Source organism: Capsicum annuum, chromosome 8 (genome assembly GCF_002878395.1).
Source record: "Capsicum annuum cultivar UCD-10X-F1 chromosome 8, UCD10Xv1.1, whole genome shotgun sequence".
Taxonomy (NCBI): domain Eukaryota; kingdom Viridiplantae; phylum Streptophyta; class Magnoliopsida; order Solanales; family Solanaceae; genus Capsicum; species Capsicum annuum.
Window position 1 is genome coordinate 160,015,540 of NC_061118.1, and position 19,169 is coordinate 160,034,708.

At 38.1% G+C, this 19,169-nt stretch overlaps 2 protein-coding genes across 2 annotated transcripts in view; one reads left to right on the plus strand and one right to left on the minus strand.

Annotated features, from left to right (window-relative positions):
- Positions 1 to 7,435: 7,435 nt before the first annotated feature.
- LOC107839941 (F-box protein At1g10780) lies at positions 7,436 to 11,151 on the plus strand. Its single transcript, XM_016683615.2, has 5 exons — positions 7,436 to 7,570; positions 8,132 to 8,224; positions 9,439 to 10,178; positions 10,262 to 10,542; positions 10,639 to 11,151. The coding sequence occupies exons 3-5, from the start codon at positions 9,443 to 9,445 to the stop codon at positions 10,873 to 10,875; spliced, it is 1,254 nt and encodes a 417-aa protein (XP_016539101.1). The 5' UTR covers positions 7,436 to 7,570; positions 8,132 to 8,224; positions 9,439 to 9,442; the 3' UTR covers positions 10,876 to 11,151.
- Positions 11,152 to 12,751: 1,600 nt separating this feature from the next.
- LOC107839939 (transmembrane emp24 domain-containing protein p24delta5) overlaps positions 12,752 to 19,169 on the minus strand; it is a 9,146-nt gene continuing 2,728 nt past the window's right edge. Inside the window, exons 2-4 of the mRNA XM_016683614.2 lie at positions 18,824 to 19,039; positions 13,153 to 13,229; positions 12,752 to 13,058 (exon numbers count right to left, since the gene is read on the minus strand). Of these exons, the coding sequence (XP_016539100.1) occupies positions 12,914 to 13,058; positions 13,153 to 13,229; positions 18,824 to 19,039 (438 nt within the window). The 3' untranslated portion in view covers positions 12,752 to 12,913. The remainder of the gene's footprint in view (positions 13,059 to 13,152; positions 13,230 to 18,823; positions 19,040 to 19,169) is intronic.

Below are 19,169 nucleotides of genomic sequence, written 5' to 3' on the forward strand. Positions count from 1 at the left end.
CAATAAATACCTTTGGGCGTACGAAATGCAGTGAGTTCTTCATCCTTTGGCGCCATACGAATTTGATTGTAGCCAGATAAACCATCCATAAAGGACATTACCTCATAACCAGTGGTGGCATCAATCATCAACTCTGGTATAGGGATTGGAAAGTTATCCTTAGGGCAGGCGTTGTTGAGATCCAGAAAGTCAACACAAACTCGAATTTGGCCATTCTTCTTTCGTACTAGAACAATACTTGAAATACATGTGGGATATTTGACTTCACGAATAAAGCCCACTTCAATGAGTTTGTTAACTTTATTTTCAATCAAAGGAACCAACTCTGGCCTAAAATGCTTTTGGGCTTGCTTGACAGGACGAGCACCATTCTTGATCGCCAACTGATGGACTGTTACTTTCGGATCTAAGCCAGACATTTCCTTATAACTCCAAGCAAAGACATCTATATATTCTTTGAGTATGTCCATATAAGTGACTTCCTCCTCCACTTCTAGAAACGCACTCAGGCAAGTTGGTCTTGGTTCTTCATCAGTTCCAAGATTAACTTCCTTCAAGGGATATATTGTGGCCTTTAATCCTTATTTAAGCTGCGATGGAACATCTCCCGCATCTTCCTCCTCTTGAGGATCATCGTCGTTGATGGATATATGAAAACACCAAAAGACATCTTCTATCTCTTCATCAACCTTTATTTGAGATGAGACATCTTTCTCGTTCTGGGTCGTAACATGATATGAGGAACCAACACTCTCTTCATCTTCTTCGCGTTGCTTGGTATAAACCACAATATGCGCCTTTGATTTTAGCACCTCGTTGCATGAAACTACCAGTTCCGTCTGTCGCTTCATTCTAGAAGGAATCAAACTTTGGAAATCCTTCCGTATTCTAAGTGAAGAGTGCACCATCATGCTTTGATGACTCCTCTTACATTTTTTGCTTTTCCTCTTATTTAGAGGTCCTAACCTTTCAAACATAGAAGTTCTTACAGTTGATTCTCCAAGTCGGTCAAAGACAAAAGCCCTCTTGTTGGATGTAGTGGACTTTTCTTCTACAATGATGTAATTGCTAACCGCCCTTATTATGGAGATGCGAATTGGAGGTGGCTGTGTATATCCTAGGCCTTCACGTGCCTGCCTGGTCGTACCTTCCGACAAAAATTTGCCCAACCTTGATGGCTCATTTGGATTGTATCCATCTTTTACAAATAGCTTGTATGCATTTGGATCGAAGCCATCCTTCATACATTTCATAGGGAGTGTCATATCTTGTGGCAGATTTTAAGCCACAGACTCTTCAAGAAGTCTTGAGGATGGATGTATTGCATTAATTTTCCTGATAGGTAAAGTTATCCCCTTTAGCACATTATCTTGGGAATCCGATGGGTGATCTTTTTCTTTTCTTACCTTCGGTACGTAATGAAGAATGGGAGTTGCCTTTCTTTGCGTAGAAATGACACCTTCTTTATTTAAAGTGGGGAGAGGCTTCTTGGTGGCGACTTTTTCGACAATCACCGCAACCTTCATAGATGTAAGATTATCACACTTGGTCTTGGTGACATCTTCAACCCTTTTCTCATCCACAACATGCTTTTTTAAGTAGAATTTTGCATTTACAAAATGTGACTCAGCTTTAGTGAATGGCTTATCATCGGCAACTATCTTTCTTTTCACTCCACCTTCGAGGTACTTCAAGCATTGATAGTAAGAGGATGAGATAATTTTATTCCCATGCACCCAAGGCCTACCAAGCAATATATTGTATAAAGTTTTGGCATCGATCACATACATCAATAGGTTTGATTGAAAATTATCCATACGAATCCCCAACTTGATACATCCCATGGCCCTCTGGCCCCCTTGATTGAAGCCTTGGATCATTATATGGATTTCGTCCAGTTCGCTAGTAGCGATACAAAGTTCTTTCATCGTGCGGATAGGCAGGATGTTGACTCCAGACCCCTCATCTATCAAGATTCTATTGATCTTCTTTCCTAGAATTTGACCTACCATGTATGCGGGATGGTTATGTAGGGCCTCACCAAGTAGAAGATCATTATTTGTGCATGTGATTTTTGTATCACACATATGTGCCTCTTCGCCAAGAGTTTCCGCAAGCTTTTTGGAAGGTGAAGGAACCTCCATCGGTAGATTCTCACCCTTTGCCCCCTCTTTGGCGGTATTAAAACAAGACGCCTCAAGGTTGACTTGGGCAGTCTTTACACGAAACCAACTCGGTAAGAATTCCTCTAAAGTCACCGAACGCCGAGATTTTTTGTGGTGAAGATCAGTCACCCTCATCTTCTTTGGGAATTCAACCAACTTCTATTTTCTTGGTTTCTTTATCATTTCCTTCTGGTTGGCTGCTCGGATGACTTTTTTTAGAGACTCATCCTCCTGCGTCTGTGCCTTGTCACTAGAGTCCAACCTTCATTATTGCCTTCGACAACTGAAGACCTGTTAGGCTCTAATATTTTCTCATTATGCTCTTCGACACATATTTAGACTGGGTCGAGCGAGCCAAAAGTAACAAAGATTTGATGAGAATTGGTCGTCTCATCTTCGAAGAAGATCTTTTTCTCTTTTGCCAGTTGCATGACTTTATCTTTAAAGACAAAGTACTTTTCCAGATGATGACTTACGAGCCTATGATATTTGCAATAATTAGGGTCATTGGTCCTTCCATCTTCGTTGGGATGCTTCATCTCTGGGAGTTCAATGAGCTTATGCTCAAGGAGTTCATCGAAAATCTCAGAAACATCAAAATCAAGGAAGGGATATTCCTTTCCTTGAATCTCCTTTAAAGTTTTTTTTATTCGGACGTGCTCCAAAAGTCATTTTCACACTTTGCTTCTTGCTTACCTTTGTGGTGACCTTCACAGGAGACACATCAACATTCATGGACTCCTTATTTTCATTTTTGGGAACAAACTTGCCCCATCTTTTGGGTCCTGCTTTTCCTTTCCCCTTCGAGAGTCATGAATAGGCGCTCTTTCCTTTCCAGCAGAAGACATGCTCAACTCTATGTCGTGAGCACGAGTAGCTAACTCTTCAAAGGATTTTAGTTTAATTCCTTGCAAAATGTAGAGAAGTCCCCAGTGCATTCCTTGGACGCACATCTCTATTGCAGAAGCTTCACTGAGCCTATCTTTGCAGTTTAGACTTGCATTTCTCCATCGATTGATGAAGTCGATGACTGGCTCATCCTTTCTTTGCCGAGTATTTGTGAGCTCTATCATGCTCACTGTACGTCTTGTGCTATAAAATCAATTTAGGAACTCGTGTTCCAATTGTTCTCAACTATCGATGGAGTTAAGTTCGAGGTCTGTATACCAATCAAAGGTATTTCCCTTTAGGGAACGAACAAACTATTTGACAAGATAGTCACCGTAAGTTTCAGCATTATTACATGTCTCGACAAAGTGTGCGACATGTTGTTTTGGGTTACCTTTGCCCTTAAATTATTGAAATTTAGGGGGTTGATAGCCATCAGATATTTTGAGGCTATCTATTCTTGCAGTGTAAGGCTTGGCATATGCAAGGGAAGACTTATGACAACATCATACTTGTCTTTAAGGGTCCCTTCAATAAATTCCCTCAATTGTCCAATCGGGATCATTCCCTCAACAGAAACTTGCACCTCTTTAGTCGATGGTGTTTGTTTCACAGGATTTTCTATCTCATGAACCTCTGGAGCTTTTCCCGGTGCATGGCTAGATTCTCCGTCTATCAAGCCTTCCACCCTATCCACTATCTTATCAATCATAGCTTCTTGATTCTGAACATAGTTGGTCAGACCTTCAATTGCCTTTGTCAGATTCGCAAGTTGTTCCTCCATAGATGAGGCATCAGTTACCATTACTTGCATGATTACCAGAGACATTGGAGAGTAACATGGATTATCACATAAGTTGATCCTTGAAGTGCTCAGCTTCTGTGGTGTAAGTGGAGATGGCGTATTTTTTGAACGACCATCGCTCTTTGCGCCAGAGTATTTTGGAACCGGAATGCTCAAGCAGAGTTAGAGTCTTCTTAAGCGATTCTGCCACACTGTTTCCTTCTTCCGAAGCACTTTTATTGGACTTCGTTCCTTTTGGGATTGAAGATCCAAAAACTGTAGCTGTAGCGGACGACACTGAATGTGTTTGTCGTCTTAGCAAGCCTGTCTTGCTTCTTGTGACAGCTCCCAGGCTTCCGAAAGTAACACCAAGGATGCTTTCTACTTTAGCAGAGAACTTTGAATCTGCAGCTTTGGAAGCAGTTGATTGAGAATTGACCTTCTTGGAAGTCATTTCATTGTTCTTAAACTTTGATGTATGGAAAAGTTGAGATGAGAGGTAGAGATTGTCCCACTGGGCGTGCCAGAATTTATTGGACAATAAAATTTTCGAGACCGAAAAATAAATAATCGAGACGATAAAATATTGCAACAATCAATTTTATTAATTTCAATGTGAGTGTTACAATCTCTATGAATCCTCTGATTCGCCTTTTCAAATATAAGCTCGAAGCCCTTGAATTTGAACTTGATTAATTGATTTGAGGGACTTGATCTTGACTTGTGCTTGAATTCAAGGGCTTTTGAGCTTGTTCTTGAATATTGCGGTCTTGATCTTGAATCTTGATGAACTTGATTTGAATGATTGAGCTTTTTAGAGATATTGCGGAGTTTGATCCACGAGCTTTCTCTTGCTACTTGTTAGAGTTCTGGGAGTCCCTTTTTCTGAATTATGAGACCCCTATATATAGTTGTAGGAAAAGAAGAGTCATGATGAATATGGACTTCCTTTGACCAATCACATTTAAGTGATGTGACGCCTTTTATGGGTTTTTATTTCATGGGCATGGTGCATCAGTTTGACATGTGGCACGGTCCTATTGGCTCTTTCACTTGACTTGGTATACCACGTCATTTGACACGTGACGCTTATTTGGGCTTGTAGAATATGACAATATTTTGGGTTTAGTAAAATGAACTCATCATTTGTAGCCCAAATTAATGGACTAACCTAATAAATATTGGGTCTTATTTAAATCCACACCTATTTGAACTTAAAAAATTAATTAATTATATTACTCCGTAATATTTATTCGTGACTAATATATTTGATATTAGAATTTTTCAAAAATATAATCATACATATATTATGTCAGATTCAATTTAAAGTCACAAATCTTCAAAAATAAAATCATTTCTTTGTTGAATCTTGTGTCAAATCAAAGTAATCGGGGTAAACAAAGTAAAATAATTATTACTACTACTTTTTAAGTAATTGCTAATATGGAAGAGTAATTATTTTTAACTGTTATGAAGAGTGAACTCCTATAGGCATTTACAGAACATGAATCATTTTGAGGTTAATCTTTAAATTATGTCCCTTAATATTGGCTTAGTAGATTAAATTTCATCCAAAAAAAAGTCATCAATTTACTTTAATGACGGAATTTAGCATATAATGAGCTAAAGAGTGACAAAATTTAAATAATGATTCAAAAAAGTTATAAGTGCAAATAGTCGAACTTCTTTAATACCCCTAAAACTTTATATCCTCCGGCAGAAATGCAAGGTAAGACTATGTACAATACATTCTTATGGTGGAATTCTTTCTCAAACACTGCGCATAGCGATAACTTTAGTGCGCCAAAGTCAGACTGCCCTTTTTTATTCATCTAGACTTTTACTCTGATGATGCAGGTTTGGTGGACCCAATACATGCTTACGTGAAAGTGAAATTAATAATTCGTATAGGTGGTTAAGCTAGTGAAATATAAGTATAAGTGAAATTTTAAACATTTCTACTTTACCTAAACACACACACAATATATGGAAATAAAATGAGATTGAGTAGAACATACTCCATTTAAATACGCACACTATATATCACGTAATAAAACTTTTGTTTATTCAACTTGAAAATAGTAATTGATGTATTCACAACATAAACTGGAAAGTCTAAGATAGTGTTTGACCATGAATTTTAAATTAAATATTTAAAATTTATCTTCAAATATATGTTTGACCATTGATTTTGAAAATTTGTAGAAAACTTTCAAAAAGTTTTTGAAAAAACTTCACTTTCACCCACAAAAATTCAAATAGAGGTTTGACCATATATTTGAAGGAGTTTGAAAATCTACTCGGCCTTTAAAAAAAAATTTAAATTTCAAAAAGTTTTGAAAGAAATTTCACTTTCACCCACAAAAGTTCAAATATTTTTATGTCCAAACACCACTTCAAATTTCAAAAATTACAATTGCAGATTTCAAATTTCAAACTTCAAAATTCATAATCAAATGAAAGTTAAATAGAAGCAATTTAAACTAATATAAATTGACGAAAATAAATCTAAAAAATTAAGAAAATTGAAAGCAAAAGTTACCTAAATTCCTCAAGAATCAACATGTTTAATTAAGAACTGCAATTAATAATTCATACGACAGTTAAAACTATCGAGATCAATCCAAATATTCCTGCACGTATAAACATAAGATATTAAAAACTTAACTCACCTAGAGGCATATTATTAAGATTCTAAAAACTCAATTCACCCCATAAGTGCATTATTAGGAATTTAAAAATTCAATTCACCCTAAATTTAACGTACTATTATTTTCAATAGAGTAAAATGTAGGGATGTGTATCGATCGGTTCGGTTCTGTTATATGTGTTATTGGTTCGGTTTATAAATTTTTTATTTTTAAATATGCAAAATCAATAACCAATCAATAAGATAATTTTTTATTAGTTTTTTATCCCAACGGTTTGGTTTTCAATTTAATCAATAAGAAAATACTTATAAAATAGAAATAACAACAACTAATATAAAATTAAAAAAAAAGGAATCTTAGAGGCCGCCAAACTCCTATACAATGCGTTTTCGTTAACAAGTATCTCAAAACTTGAACTAAATGTTAGTTCGTAAAAAAAAAACTAAATCCTAGTTATTGTAAGCAACTGACTGTTTCAAGCTTTTCAATACGACAATACTCGTGTTTTGTATTGTGCTTTTGTTGCATTGAATATGTTAATATTTTGTGAATCACTAAATTGTCTAAAATATTATAAATAAATAGTATAATTATTTATATATATATATATATATATAACATAAATTGGGGTAAAACCAATAAAAAATCGTTAACCCAATAACATTTTTATCGGTTCGATTTTATTTTTGCACACGTCTGATAAAATGAATCTGAATAAAGGGAACACATACACATATAGTAAAATATTTAGGACTTTAGAATAAATATCAGATTTAGAAAATGTTATAAAAAAGAGAAATTACTTGAGACATAGTAAGAGTTAAGGCGGTAATTGGATAATTTCATTCAAAAAAAGGCTCATAAACGGTCCAAATTTTTCAAAAACAAAGCGGGTCATTTTGCATGCATGAAATCCATTTTTTCTCTCTCCAAAAACTGAAACTTTTTGAATTTCAAAAACAGCTCCTTAGCCCTCCACTCTCCAATATATACCCGCGCCCTTCTTCATTTTTTCACTTCTCCCTCTCTTGAAAAACCCTTAAATCTCAGCATTTTCTCTTCACTAGACTGAATTCTTTGTTGTAAGCTTCTTTTTTTCTTGAATCTATGGTTTCATCGATTTAAAGATTTGGTTTTGCTGTTGTTGTTTTTTTAATCTGATGAGATTTATGTTTATCGATGCGTTTATTTACGTGGGTCGTTGTTAGTTTTTGCTGTTAGTTTGTGTGTTTACCCACCCCCCAGCTGGTAGTAGCAGGTGCATTTGCTATCGATTTAAATATTTGTTATTTTTGGTTCATGTGCATTGATTTTGTTCTTGTTGTTTTTTTAATCTGATGAAATGTATGTTGATTGTTCGTTATCGATGCGTTTATTTACGTGGGTCGTTGTTAATTTTTGCTCTTAGTTTGTGTGTTCCCCCAACTCCCAGCTGGTATTAGCAGGTGCATTTGCTGTCTTTGTTGCTGTCTTTGTCTTTATTTACGTGGGTCGTTGTTAATTTTTGCTCTTAGTTCGTTCTTGATTTTGTTGCTGTTTATTAATCTGATGAAATGTATGTTGATTGTTCGTTATTGATGTGTCTCTTTACATGGGTTATCATTGATTTTTGCTCTTAATTTGTTTGTTCGCCCAACTCCCAGCTGTTGTTAGCAGATTGAAGCTTAGGGCAGTGGATGCAGGTGCATTTGCTGTGTTCATTGGAGAAAGCCTCAAACTCGACTGAATTCTTCGTTGTAAGTTTCTCTTTTCTTGATTCTACCATTTATTGATTTAATTTGTCAATGTGGTTATTTAAAGATTAAATCTTTTTTGTTTCATGAGCATAGGTTTTGTTGTTGATGTTTAGTAATCTGATGAAATTCATGTCAATTATTCATTATTAACGCATTTCTTTATATGTGATCCCTTAAATATTTTGAAGTTTTCTGAAATTGGCTAGGGCTAGTTGGGACTTCCACTCTCAGAATTTCTAATTTACCTTAAAAACATATTATTGCACTAGAATAAAATGAATCTTAGTAGAACATATGATTTTACTAGTGTTACACCACTTTTCAGAACTAGAAAGTCTAAATAAAAATAAAATTGCTATAGATTGATGGAGGTAAATCTAAAATTAAGGAAAATAATCTCAGATCACCCAACATCCTCAAGAATCAATGTGTTCATTTAAGAGTTCAAATAAGTTACCCATATAGGCGGCTCAAACTAGTGAGATCAATCCAAATATTCGTCTACGTATGAGTCTAGATTCTTAAAATGTAATTTACCCTAAAAATGAATTACTTTTTCATAGAATAAAATGAATCTGAATAAAACAATATGATTATTATGTTTTGGATTAAACCAAGATTGAGTGATCTTTTGATAAATAAACTTCTATATATGACAAATTTCAGTTGGAAAATATTTTGGGGAAGAAGACTTATCTTTAGTTCAAGAGCACAAGATTTAAAGGTTTGTTTTACTTTCTTAAACTTTGTGATAAGTCAAAACTAGATAAACAAATGGAAATGGAGAGAGGAATAATTAAGCTGTGACTATTGGCTACTTTTGTGTTTGTGTTCCAATGTGGTGTTTGTGTTCCAATGTGGTCATTTCTCCATAATCATGTATTTGTTTTAGCATATGCCATTTCAGTTAGGCCGTGTAGTCTGTAGATCTTTGTTTTGTCTAGCTCAACATAGATTTAGTTAAAAATGCGAACTTTTTACCTTCTGTACTTGTGTGTACCCAATTGTTCTTTTCTTCCCCTCATTGCTTATCTACTAGTATTGTTAGCTAATGATGATTAGTTTGTTTTGATTTTTTTCTTTTTTTCTGTTCAAGCTTTTTTGGCAGATGAAATTTCTAAACCTTATGTAATCTATATATGCTTAAAATTTTGATGTTCCTTTTTTTGTTATGATTTGCATCTGACCATAAACTGATTGATATCTGTACCCAGGAAAATGGACTCTTTGCCTGATGCCATTGTCCCGTGCATCCTAGCCCATGTAACCAATGCAAAAGATGTGGCTTCTGCTACTTGTGTATCAAAGAGATGGAAGGAGTCAATTCCTTATCACAACAAGCTTGTCTTCACTCGTACCGTTTTTGACAAGCTTAAGAATTGCTCTACTGATGAAATTGTTGGGCACATGGTTTCATCAATTAATCGACTCGAAGAACTCGTTATATACTGCCCTTTTACTGGTTCTGGCCTAGCGTCATGGCTTTCATCGGCAGGACATTCTCTGCAGAAGCTTGAGCTAAAGTTGGATGACAACCTCGTTGATCTGAACTCTTGCTCTAGGAAGTTGGACTATATTGGAGCAGCAGCATTGAATTTGGAATCTTTGAAACTTTGGGGTGTGAATTTGACTCAACGCCCAAAATGGCACACTTTCCATAAGCTTAGAAATCTCGAAATAGTTGGTACAGTAATGGATGACTCTAGCCTCCATGCTGCATTAATAGCTTGCCCCAATTTGAGTAACCTGTTGCTCCTTGGTTGTGACGGACTACACAATGTCTTTCTTGAGCTTCCACAGCTGGAGACATGCAACCTTGATTTCAATGGCTTAGGTGACTGCTCCCTTACTATCAATTCTCTGAAACTTCAACATCTGGAGGTGCAAGGCTGCAGTTGGATTAGAGTCCTTGAGACTCAATTACTCAGAAACCTTACCATTTCTAACATTTCAGGTACTGAAAATTCCATTTTTTAAATACTATTTTAGAGCTCTACTTGCAAAAACAGCATTACAAGCAGTCAACTTTTATTGTAGGACGCGTTACTGGTATAGATTTTGGAAAGCTTGTGGCACTTGAGTCATTGGAGATGAGGGGAGTTCAATGGTGTTGGAGTGCCATAAGCAAAATGCTTCAAATGGCTAGTGAAGTCAAGCATCTCTTCATGAAGGTGGAATTCACCGGGGATTCTGATGTTCTTCAGCCATTTCCTGAGATTGACATTGCTGATTTCTTTAACAGTCACCCCAAGCTAATAAAGTTTGACATCCATGGTGCCATGTTTGCTGCTCTTTGCCAGCGAAACAGTTTGAAAAATGTGAGTCTACTTTTTCTCACGGCTCAACTGTTCCTCATGGTGCACGTAACATTTGTTTAGCTAGTTTATGACATTTGAAATCTTGGATGTTTGCAGGTGGACTCCAGATTTACTATCCCTTGCCTTGAGGAGGTTGTTGTCACCGTGAGGTCGCCACTGAATGCTGAACAAAAGATGAATACTTTAGAGTCTTTGATCAACTATGGAAAGAAGCTGAGGAAGATGAGAATAAAGATTCTTCAAATGAAGAGCAGTCATACCAGCGCAGATGATTTTTTTGAGGAGATTTGCAGATTCAGAGGGATGAATTGCAGGATCGTCTCAATCGAATAATGATTGGATTTTTTTTCCTTATTCCCCTTGCATGGGAGGAGGGGGATCCTTATTCCCTAATAGGAACATTCTTGGGTGAGGGGGATCTTAGTAGCTAGATGAGGGTTCGATTCCTCACCATTTCCCTTTCCCCTATCCCCATGTTTTAAACAACCCCAAAAGAAACAAAATCTTGGACCATTTCCTTTAAAGTTGCTAGACATTTGTACTTTGATTTTTGTACCTTTTAGTATTGTAATAAGACTTTGAAACTCAGATCTCTTGCACTTTAAGCCAGATTACAGTGTTTAGCTTTTTAAGCATTTGGAGGAAATCATAGATGAGTTTCCTTGGTTAGATGAGATGCTTGCTTTTCTGGAAGTTGAGATATCCTTAACTTTTCAAACTTGGCATGTCATTTCAAACTTGAGCTGGAGGGTCTTTGGGAAATAGCCTCTAGATCTATGAGGTAGTGGCATGGTTTGTGTATATTCCACCCTCCGCAGATTCAACTTGTGGGATTTCACTGGGCATGTTGCATGTTGCTTCAAACGCTACATGTTATATATTGTTAGGTTCTAAAATTGCCAATTTATCAAGCATTATGCTATTGATAAAGTTATTTTTTGGAAAGCAAAGGCATAAATTCGTCTATGTTATTGAGATGTTTAGCTACAATCATCATGGCCAAACCATGGAAGATTTATAACTTATGCCTGATGGATGAATATAATATGGAAATAAAATATATGTATTACACATAATTAGGAGCATCAAAATTAAAAGTAAGAGTACCCTCTTTAAACGAAGTTGGTCAGTAGTTAGTATTACCTTAAAAAAGAAAAAGAAAAAATGGACAACCTGCTGCAAAAGGTAAATTACACACAATATAAATTCTTTACTTTATCAACCCATCACAATTTTATCAGGATTATATTATACTTGTAGGAAGACAAGTTGTCTGAAGCAGGAGATACTAATAGCTAGGGGTGAGCATAGTCATCGAATTACTATATTAATCAAAAAATTTTATATCGAGGACTCATGCAAACTAAAAAGCGCCCTTACGCTCCAGTTTGATCAAGGGTTGCAACTCTTCCGTTATCGGAACAAACATTTTATCTTCTGGGTTCCTTACATTTTTTTTTTTTACAAAATGCAATTCTGAACAATTGAAATAGAACATGTAAGCTCTCAAGCTGATATTATGATAGTTGATATACATTTAAAACTCTTTTTGGGTCTTCAATATGATATTCGGTATTTATAGAAAAAATACTAAAACATTAAATATCATAATAAACTATATAATTATGTATACAATCAATACATATTATAAGCAAGTAGATAAAATAAGTACAACCAAACTAATTCTTTATAGGTTTGAAATTTTAACTACTATATCTTGATTGATGTTTCTTTTTGTGCAGTTGATTATCAAAGGGAATTACTTATACTTTATTTTGAATATTTTAAATGTGTATTGTGTCAGTATGATATACTTGAGACGCTTGTTAAAAAATTGTTTATAGAAGCAATCTCAGTCGTAGAGTGTTAACAAAGGGTTCATCTAATACATAGATTAAATTATCTCGAAATTATAATTCTGAAAGTATAATCCCTAGATTATTTTATAACATATAAGAGATGATATAAAACAATCTCGTTATTGATGGGATAAAATGGGTAACACCAAGACTAAATTTGGTATTAGCTTTATACATGTTTAGTTGATGATAGTAAATTAGTGCCGGGATAAATTTATGTCATCAACCAACACTATACAAATTTTATACATGGAATATCTCAAACACATCATGAATGAACCATCATCAGTCGAATGTGCAACCACAACGTCCACTGAAATGGTAAAGTTAAGAACAAATAAAAGAGTAGGTAACAGAAAGTAATTCAAGAGTATAACTCAAAAGGCCTTCATTATCTGATACAATATCCACTAACATCACATAGTTAAAAAAAAATTCTGCTTCATAAAAAGTCCCAAATCATGCTAGTCCTAAGATTTATCTGTCATGTAGAATGTGATTTCAATGGAAGTCTAAATTAGCTTCTTCTTTTGGAAATACCGCTTCAGATAGAATATTTGTAAAACTGCCGCGAGAACACAGACTCCCAAGGATGCAACACTGAAGCTAGCCACCCGCGTATTAGTTGTTTCACTAACTGACCGCATCTCAGCTTCCCTGAAAGGACACAAGGAAGACGATATAAACGTGAAATAACAAGAGCAAGTAACCCAAAAACACTGCATCCATAAGCATAACGAAAAAAAGATACCTTCTCTTTAAGTAAATCAAATTTTCATGAATGGCCTCCACAGCTCCCTCAAGCTTTCTAAGCTCAAGTTCAATACCCTACAAGAAGCAGAAAGTTGAGTAAAATTTCTAGAAAAATCTATTCATCTACTAGGAAACACAAAGTAAAGAAACACTTAAACAAGACAATTTAAAATACAAGTTTTCTGTCAGAATTTTCTATTGCTAAACTAAAACGGCCTGCTCTTGAACAAGTCATTGAGGTCAATTTCCATTAATAAATGTAGCTTCCACAAATCTTTATTCCTGAATGCTTTATAATGTGACAATTCTGACTTTTTAGATAATCACAAGTAATTGCTAAAGTTTGTCTAGTTAACTTGTTGAATGTTGGGTCACAAAGTCCACCAAGCCACCCGTCCACCTCCGCAAAAAGAAGGGAGAACATTCACTGGTCCAACACTTACCAGTTCCAGAAAACAATAAAAAAAGTACAAAAGGAATTAACGAATTCAAAACTCAGCATAAGATCTGCTCAGGACCACCATGTATAAATGGCTCAAGAACAAATAGGCCTTCTACCAAATAAGGCAATATGTTAAAAAACTCATAGAGGGAAATCCAGTGAACTAAGCTCTCGCTTTTATGTGGTAAAAGCAAGCTTTACTCCCATTCCTAATTTTTTGTGGCTGTTCAATAGATTTTGAGGGTATACATCGGATTACTTATTCTCCAGTAACTAACTCAAAGTACGAATCATCTCTGTACTTCCTGTCTTCCTCAGTCCTTTTTTTTTTTTTTGAAACTGGTAATTTTGTCTTTGTAGTCTTCAGCATTAAGGGATATGCTGGCAACCTCGAAAAAGTGTGCTACAGAGTGATATTACTTACAAAAGTCATATGAAATCCAATATCTGTCAAATTTCAAATGACAATATTTGATTGGACACAATATTTATGAATCTAACTTTTGAATTATATACAGTATTAGTAAAAGTAGAAGAAAATATTAAATTTGCCACCAGAATGCTTGTTTGTTGAAACACCACATGATAGTTCAATAGAATTTGCATTCAAATTTAAATAGTTAAATTAGATACAACCTCTCGATTGAATTTACTTACTTTCCGGCTCTTTACTGCTCTCTCTCTCTCATTACTGTAGCCAACGTTCACTAACGTACACTGACCCTTGACTGGCTGATGCCGGCAACGGCGTCGGAGCGCCGGTAGCAGGCAAGGATACCCCCTCCTTCTTTCTCCCTCTTTCTCTCTCCCCAGTTCTCGATCTCTACCCTCTTCTCTCTCTCCCCCTTTCCCTGTCTCTCTCCGTCGTCGAAACTACCTTTGCTTTCGCCGGCGGTCAAGGTCACTGGACGCTCGACTCCGACGACGTAAGCAGCGCCCAGCTCCGGTCACAAGCAACCGATTCCGGCGGGTTCATCTAAAGGTTCTACTGTTTCCGATGTAGCAGATTCCGACAGTACCGGCTCTGACTCCGGTGGCACTCTGGCGAAGCTCCGGTGATAATATTCCGGTGATCAGTTTCTGCATCAGTTTGCGGGGATCAAACACACCTCGCAGGAAAGGAGAACTTGGTCTACAAGCGTAACCCGGTGACTTCTAACCTTTGTTATTTCATTCTTCGTATTATTCTAGTATTATCTCCTGTATCTTGACTTGCGTTTGATTTGTTGATATTGTCTGTTGTCGTCTCTTGCACTGCTTTTTATTGTTGGTTTTGTTGTCCTTGGTGCAAGGCCGTTAGTGTGCTTTATAGTTCCCTCGGTTAATTCTCACCTTGAACTCTAATTCTTTATTTATTTATTACTTTATTCCGCTAGTATCTGGTGTGCTTGAATATTGGTTGCATTTGGTGCTTTGCGTGTGCCGTTTATTGTTATTGGATTACTACTGTTTTTAGCCTTCGCTGTACTTTGTGTTGAGTAGTGGCTTGGGGGGCTCATGGTGGTTTAGGGTCATGTCCTGGGGGTCATACGGGGCTGGGGGTGGGATCGGGGGCTGGTGTTGGGCTAGGTTCGAGATGCGGAGTGCAAGGTATTAAGGGAGGGGGCAAAAGAGGTGATAGTGTGAGGGTAGGCTCGTGGAACATTGGGACCCTGCAGGGTAAGTCAATAGAACTGGTTAAGATTCTTAGGAAGAGAAAGATTAATATTGCGTGTGTTCAGGAGACCAAGTGGGTAGGTTCCAAGGCTAGGGATGTAGATGGATACAAGTTATGGTATTCAGGTAGTGATAGGTGTAGGAATGGCGTAGGTATCTTAGTGGACGAAGAGCCTGGGGAGCGGGTAGTGGAGGTTAAAAGGGTTAGTGATAGGGTTATGACTATCAAATTGGTCTTGGGGGGTTTATTTTGAACATTTGTAGTGTGTATGCACCTCAGGTGGGCCTGGACGAGGAAGAGAAGAAGAGTTTTTGGGAGGTTTTGGACGAGGTGGTTAGAGGCGTGCCTAGTCCGGAGAAGATTTTCACAGGTGGGGATTTCAACGGGCACATCGGTTCTTCACCGTTAGGGTACGATGATGTGCATGGGGGCTTTGGGTTCAGGGTTAGGAACAATGAGGGAGCTGTTCTTTTGGATTTTGCAAGGGCCTTTGGGTTGATGGTAGTGAATTCCAGCTTTCCGAAGAAGGAAGAGCACTTGGTTACATTCCGTAGTAGGATGGTCAAGACTCAGATTGACTTTTTGCTGCTTAGGAAGGGGGATAGAGCTTTGTGTAAGGATTGTAAGGTAATCCCGAGTGAGAATCTTGCGACCCAGCATAGACTCCTAGTGATGGACATGGGTATCAAGAAAGGTAAGACTAGACGGGCTGGGAAGGGTAGGCCTAGGGTTAGGTGGGGTAGCCTGACTCCGGTTAGTGCTTTGGAGATAAGGGAGAAGTTGGAGGAGTTGGAAGTATGGGAGGGCAGGGGGGACGTGGATAGTATGTGGGATAGGGCTGCTGGTTGCATCAGGGAGGCTGCTAGAGAGGTGTTGGGTGTTTCGAGGGGCGGGTTTGGACGGTATCGGGGGGATTGGTGGTGGAATGAAGATGTTAAGAAGAAGGTCGAGATAAAGAAGGCGGCTTACGCTAAGTTGGTTGAGAGTAGGGATGAAGAGAAACGGGTGAACAGGGAGGAGTACAAGGTAGCAAAAAAGGAGACTAAGTTAGCAGTCACGGCTGCTAAAACAGCAACTTTTGAGAGTTTGTATAAGGGGTTAGAGGAGAAAGGCGGGGAGACAAGGATGTTTAGGCTTGCCAAGGTTAGTGAGCGGAAAGGTCGTGATCTGGACCAGGTGAAGTGCATTAAGGGGAAGGATGACAGAGTTTTGGTAGAAGACGACCTCATTAAGAAAATATGGCAGTCCTATTTCCATAGGCTCTTGAATGAGGAGGGGGATAGAGATGTGGTGTTAGGGGAGTTGGAGCATTCCGGGGAGAGTCGCGACTTTGGCTTTTGCCGGCGCTTTAAGGTAGATGAGGTCAATGAGGATATTCGCAAGATGCGAAGGGGCAAGGCGATGGGGCCCGACGAGATTCCGGTGGATTTTTGAAAGTTCTCTGGCGTGTCAGGGTTGAGGTAGTTGACCAACTTGTTCAACAATATTTTCAAGTCAGCAAAGATGTCTGAGGCGTGGAGATGGCGCACGATGATTCCTTTATATAAGAACAAAGGTGACATTCAGAGTTGCAACAACTATCGGGGTATTAAGTTGTTGAGTCACACGATGAAGATTTGGAAGAGGGTGGTGGAGCGGAGGTTGAGGAAGTTTGTGTCTATCTCGGAGAATCAATTTGGTTTTATGCCTGATCGCTCCACGACCGAGGCAATTCACCTTGTGCGGAGACTAGTAGAGCAATACAGAGAGAGGAAGAGGGATCTTCACACGGTGTTTATTGACTTGGAAAAGGCGTATGACAAGGTTGCTAGGGAGGTTCTGTGGAGATGCTTGGAGGCGAGGGGGGTCCCAGTGGCGTACATCAGAGTGATTAAGGACATGTATGAGGGAGCAAAGAAGCGAGTAAGGACAGTGGGGGGAGATTCGGAGCATTTCCCGGTCTTGACAAGGTTACACCAGGGATCAACTCTTAGTCCGTTTTTATTCGCTTTGGTGATGGATGTGTTGACGCGGAATATACAAGGTGAGGTGCCTTGGTGTATGCTTTTCGCGGATGATATAGTTTTGATTGATGAGTCGCGACAAGGGGTTAATGATAAGTTGGAGGTTTGGAGACAAACACTGGAGTCCAAAAGTTTCAGGTTGAGTAGGACCAAGACAGAGTACTTGGAATGCAAGCTTAGTGACTTGAGGCAAGAGGAGGAGGTGGTAGTGAAGTTGGATTCTCAGGCGGTTTGCAAGAGGGCTAGTTTTAAGTATCTCGGATCTATGATTTAGGGTAATGGAGAAATAGATGAGGATGTCTCTTACCGTATTGGGGCAGGTTGGATGAAATGGAGGCTCGCTTCGGGGATTTTATGCGATAAGAAGGTGCCCACCAAGCTGAAAGATAGATTCTATAGAGTTGCAGTCCGGCCTGCTATGTTGTATGGAGCGGAGTGTTGGCCGGTTAAGAATTCTCATATCCAAAAGTTCAAGGTGGCGGAAATGAGGATGTTGCGTTGGATGTGTGGATTCACTAGGGCTGACAGGGTTAGGAATGAAATTATTCGGAAGAAGGTGGGAGTGGTATCAGTGGAGGATAAAATGCGGGAAGTGAGGTTGAGATGGTTTGGTCATGTGATGAGGAGAGGCACCGATGCCTCAGTTCGTAGGTGTGAGAGGTTTGCCCTCGAAGGTTTCAAACGGGGTAGGGGTAGGCCGAAAAAATATTGAAGAGAAGTGATTAAACGTGACATGAGAAGTTACAGCTAACTGAGGACATGACCCTGGATAGGAAGATTTGGAGGAAAAGCATTAGGATAGAGGGCTAAGGGTGCGGATGAGTCGTAGTTAGTAATTAGGTGGACTTTGGTGTCCTCGGTTTGACAATGTGCAATTTGTTGTGGATGTCGTACCTATGTTATTTTATGGTGTCCTATGTCTTTGATGCTTTTGTGTACTGCCTTTTATCTTGAGCCGAGGTCTATCGGAAATAGTCTCTCTACTTCTTTAGAGGTAGTGGTATGGACTGCGTACAATCTACCCTCCCCAGACCCCACTTATGTGGGAATATACTGGGTTTGTTGTTGTTGTTGTAGATACAACCTCTCTACCCTACAAAAGGTACGTAAGGTCTGTGTACATCCTACCCTCAAATCCCACTTGCGGGATCACACTGGGTATGTTGTTGTTGTGTGAACTTTGAACCAACTTGGACGTCCTAAAATAAAGATGTCATAAAATAAGCCAATACTTTTTTCCTTCAAACTATTGAAATAAGAGATTTTATTATTTGACGCTTTCTCCCCCTACTTCTCTGTGATTTCAAATCCAAGTAACATGTATGACATTGACTTCCCCCTTTAAAGAACTCTTATCTTCAGTTATACTATCATTAAACAATGGGCTATGACCTTTTTAACTAGTTAGTCAAACATGCTTCAAAATTCATAGTTTTTAGACCCCTCGAGTTTCCGTATTTCATCCAAATTTGCGCACTTCAATTTCAAACAATAATGCTACACAGTTTCAAACAATTATGCTACAAAAAAAGATTAAGAGCTGAAAGGAGTAGTAAATCAGGTCCACCTCTATCTTCTCCTTTCTGGCAACCGTTTCCCAATCCTTGGCAGCAATTCCTGTTTTCCAGTCAAGGCCAACACTTATGCTCCCACCTCCTGCATTATGACCATCTTCAACCCAAAAACATGCTAGGTAGTTGCCTGCCTCAGTTGTTGTGAAGGCAAACTGACCATGTGTAATGTTTTCATTGTGATGAAGTGTGTTTCCAAATGGTGATGAGACCTTCACAAGTAATAAACACCGTAAAGATTCACTATAATAGCAGAAATGAGAAAATATGATAAATCAGCCACGACATTTCCAGTAAATTCCACAGATGTTATAACCTAACAAGAAGGGCGATATATATATA

What these genes read in the sequence shown, in the direction of transcription:
- LOC107839941 (XM_016683615.2), top strand. Translation starts at nt 9,443, where the DNA reads ATGGACTCTTTGCCTGATGCCATTGTCCCGTGCATCCTAGCCCATGTA. An exon ending in TACCATTTCTAACATTTCAG is followed by an intron (nt 10,179 to 10,261) that starts GTACTGAAAATT and finishes CTTTTATTGTAG; the next exon opens with GACGCGTTACTGGTATAGAT. An exon ending in AGCGAAACAGTTTGAAAAAT is followed by an intron (nt 10,543 to 10,638) that starts GTGAGTCTACTT and finishes GGATGTTTGCAG; the next exon opens with GTGGACTCCAGATTTACTAT.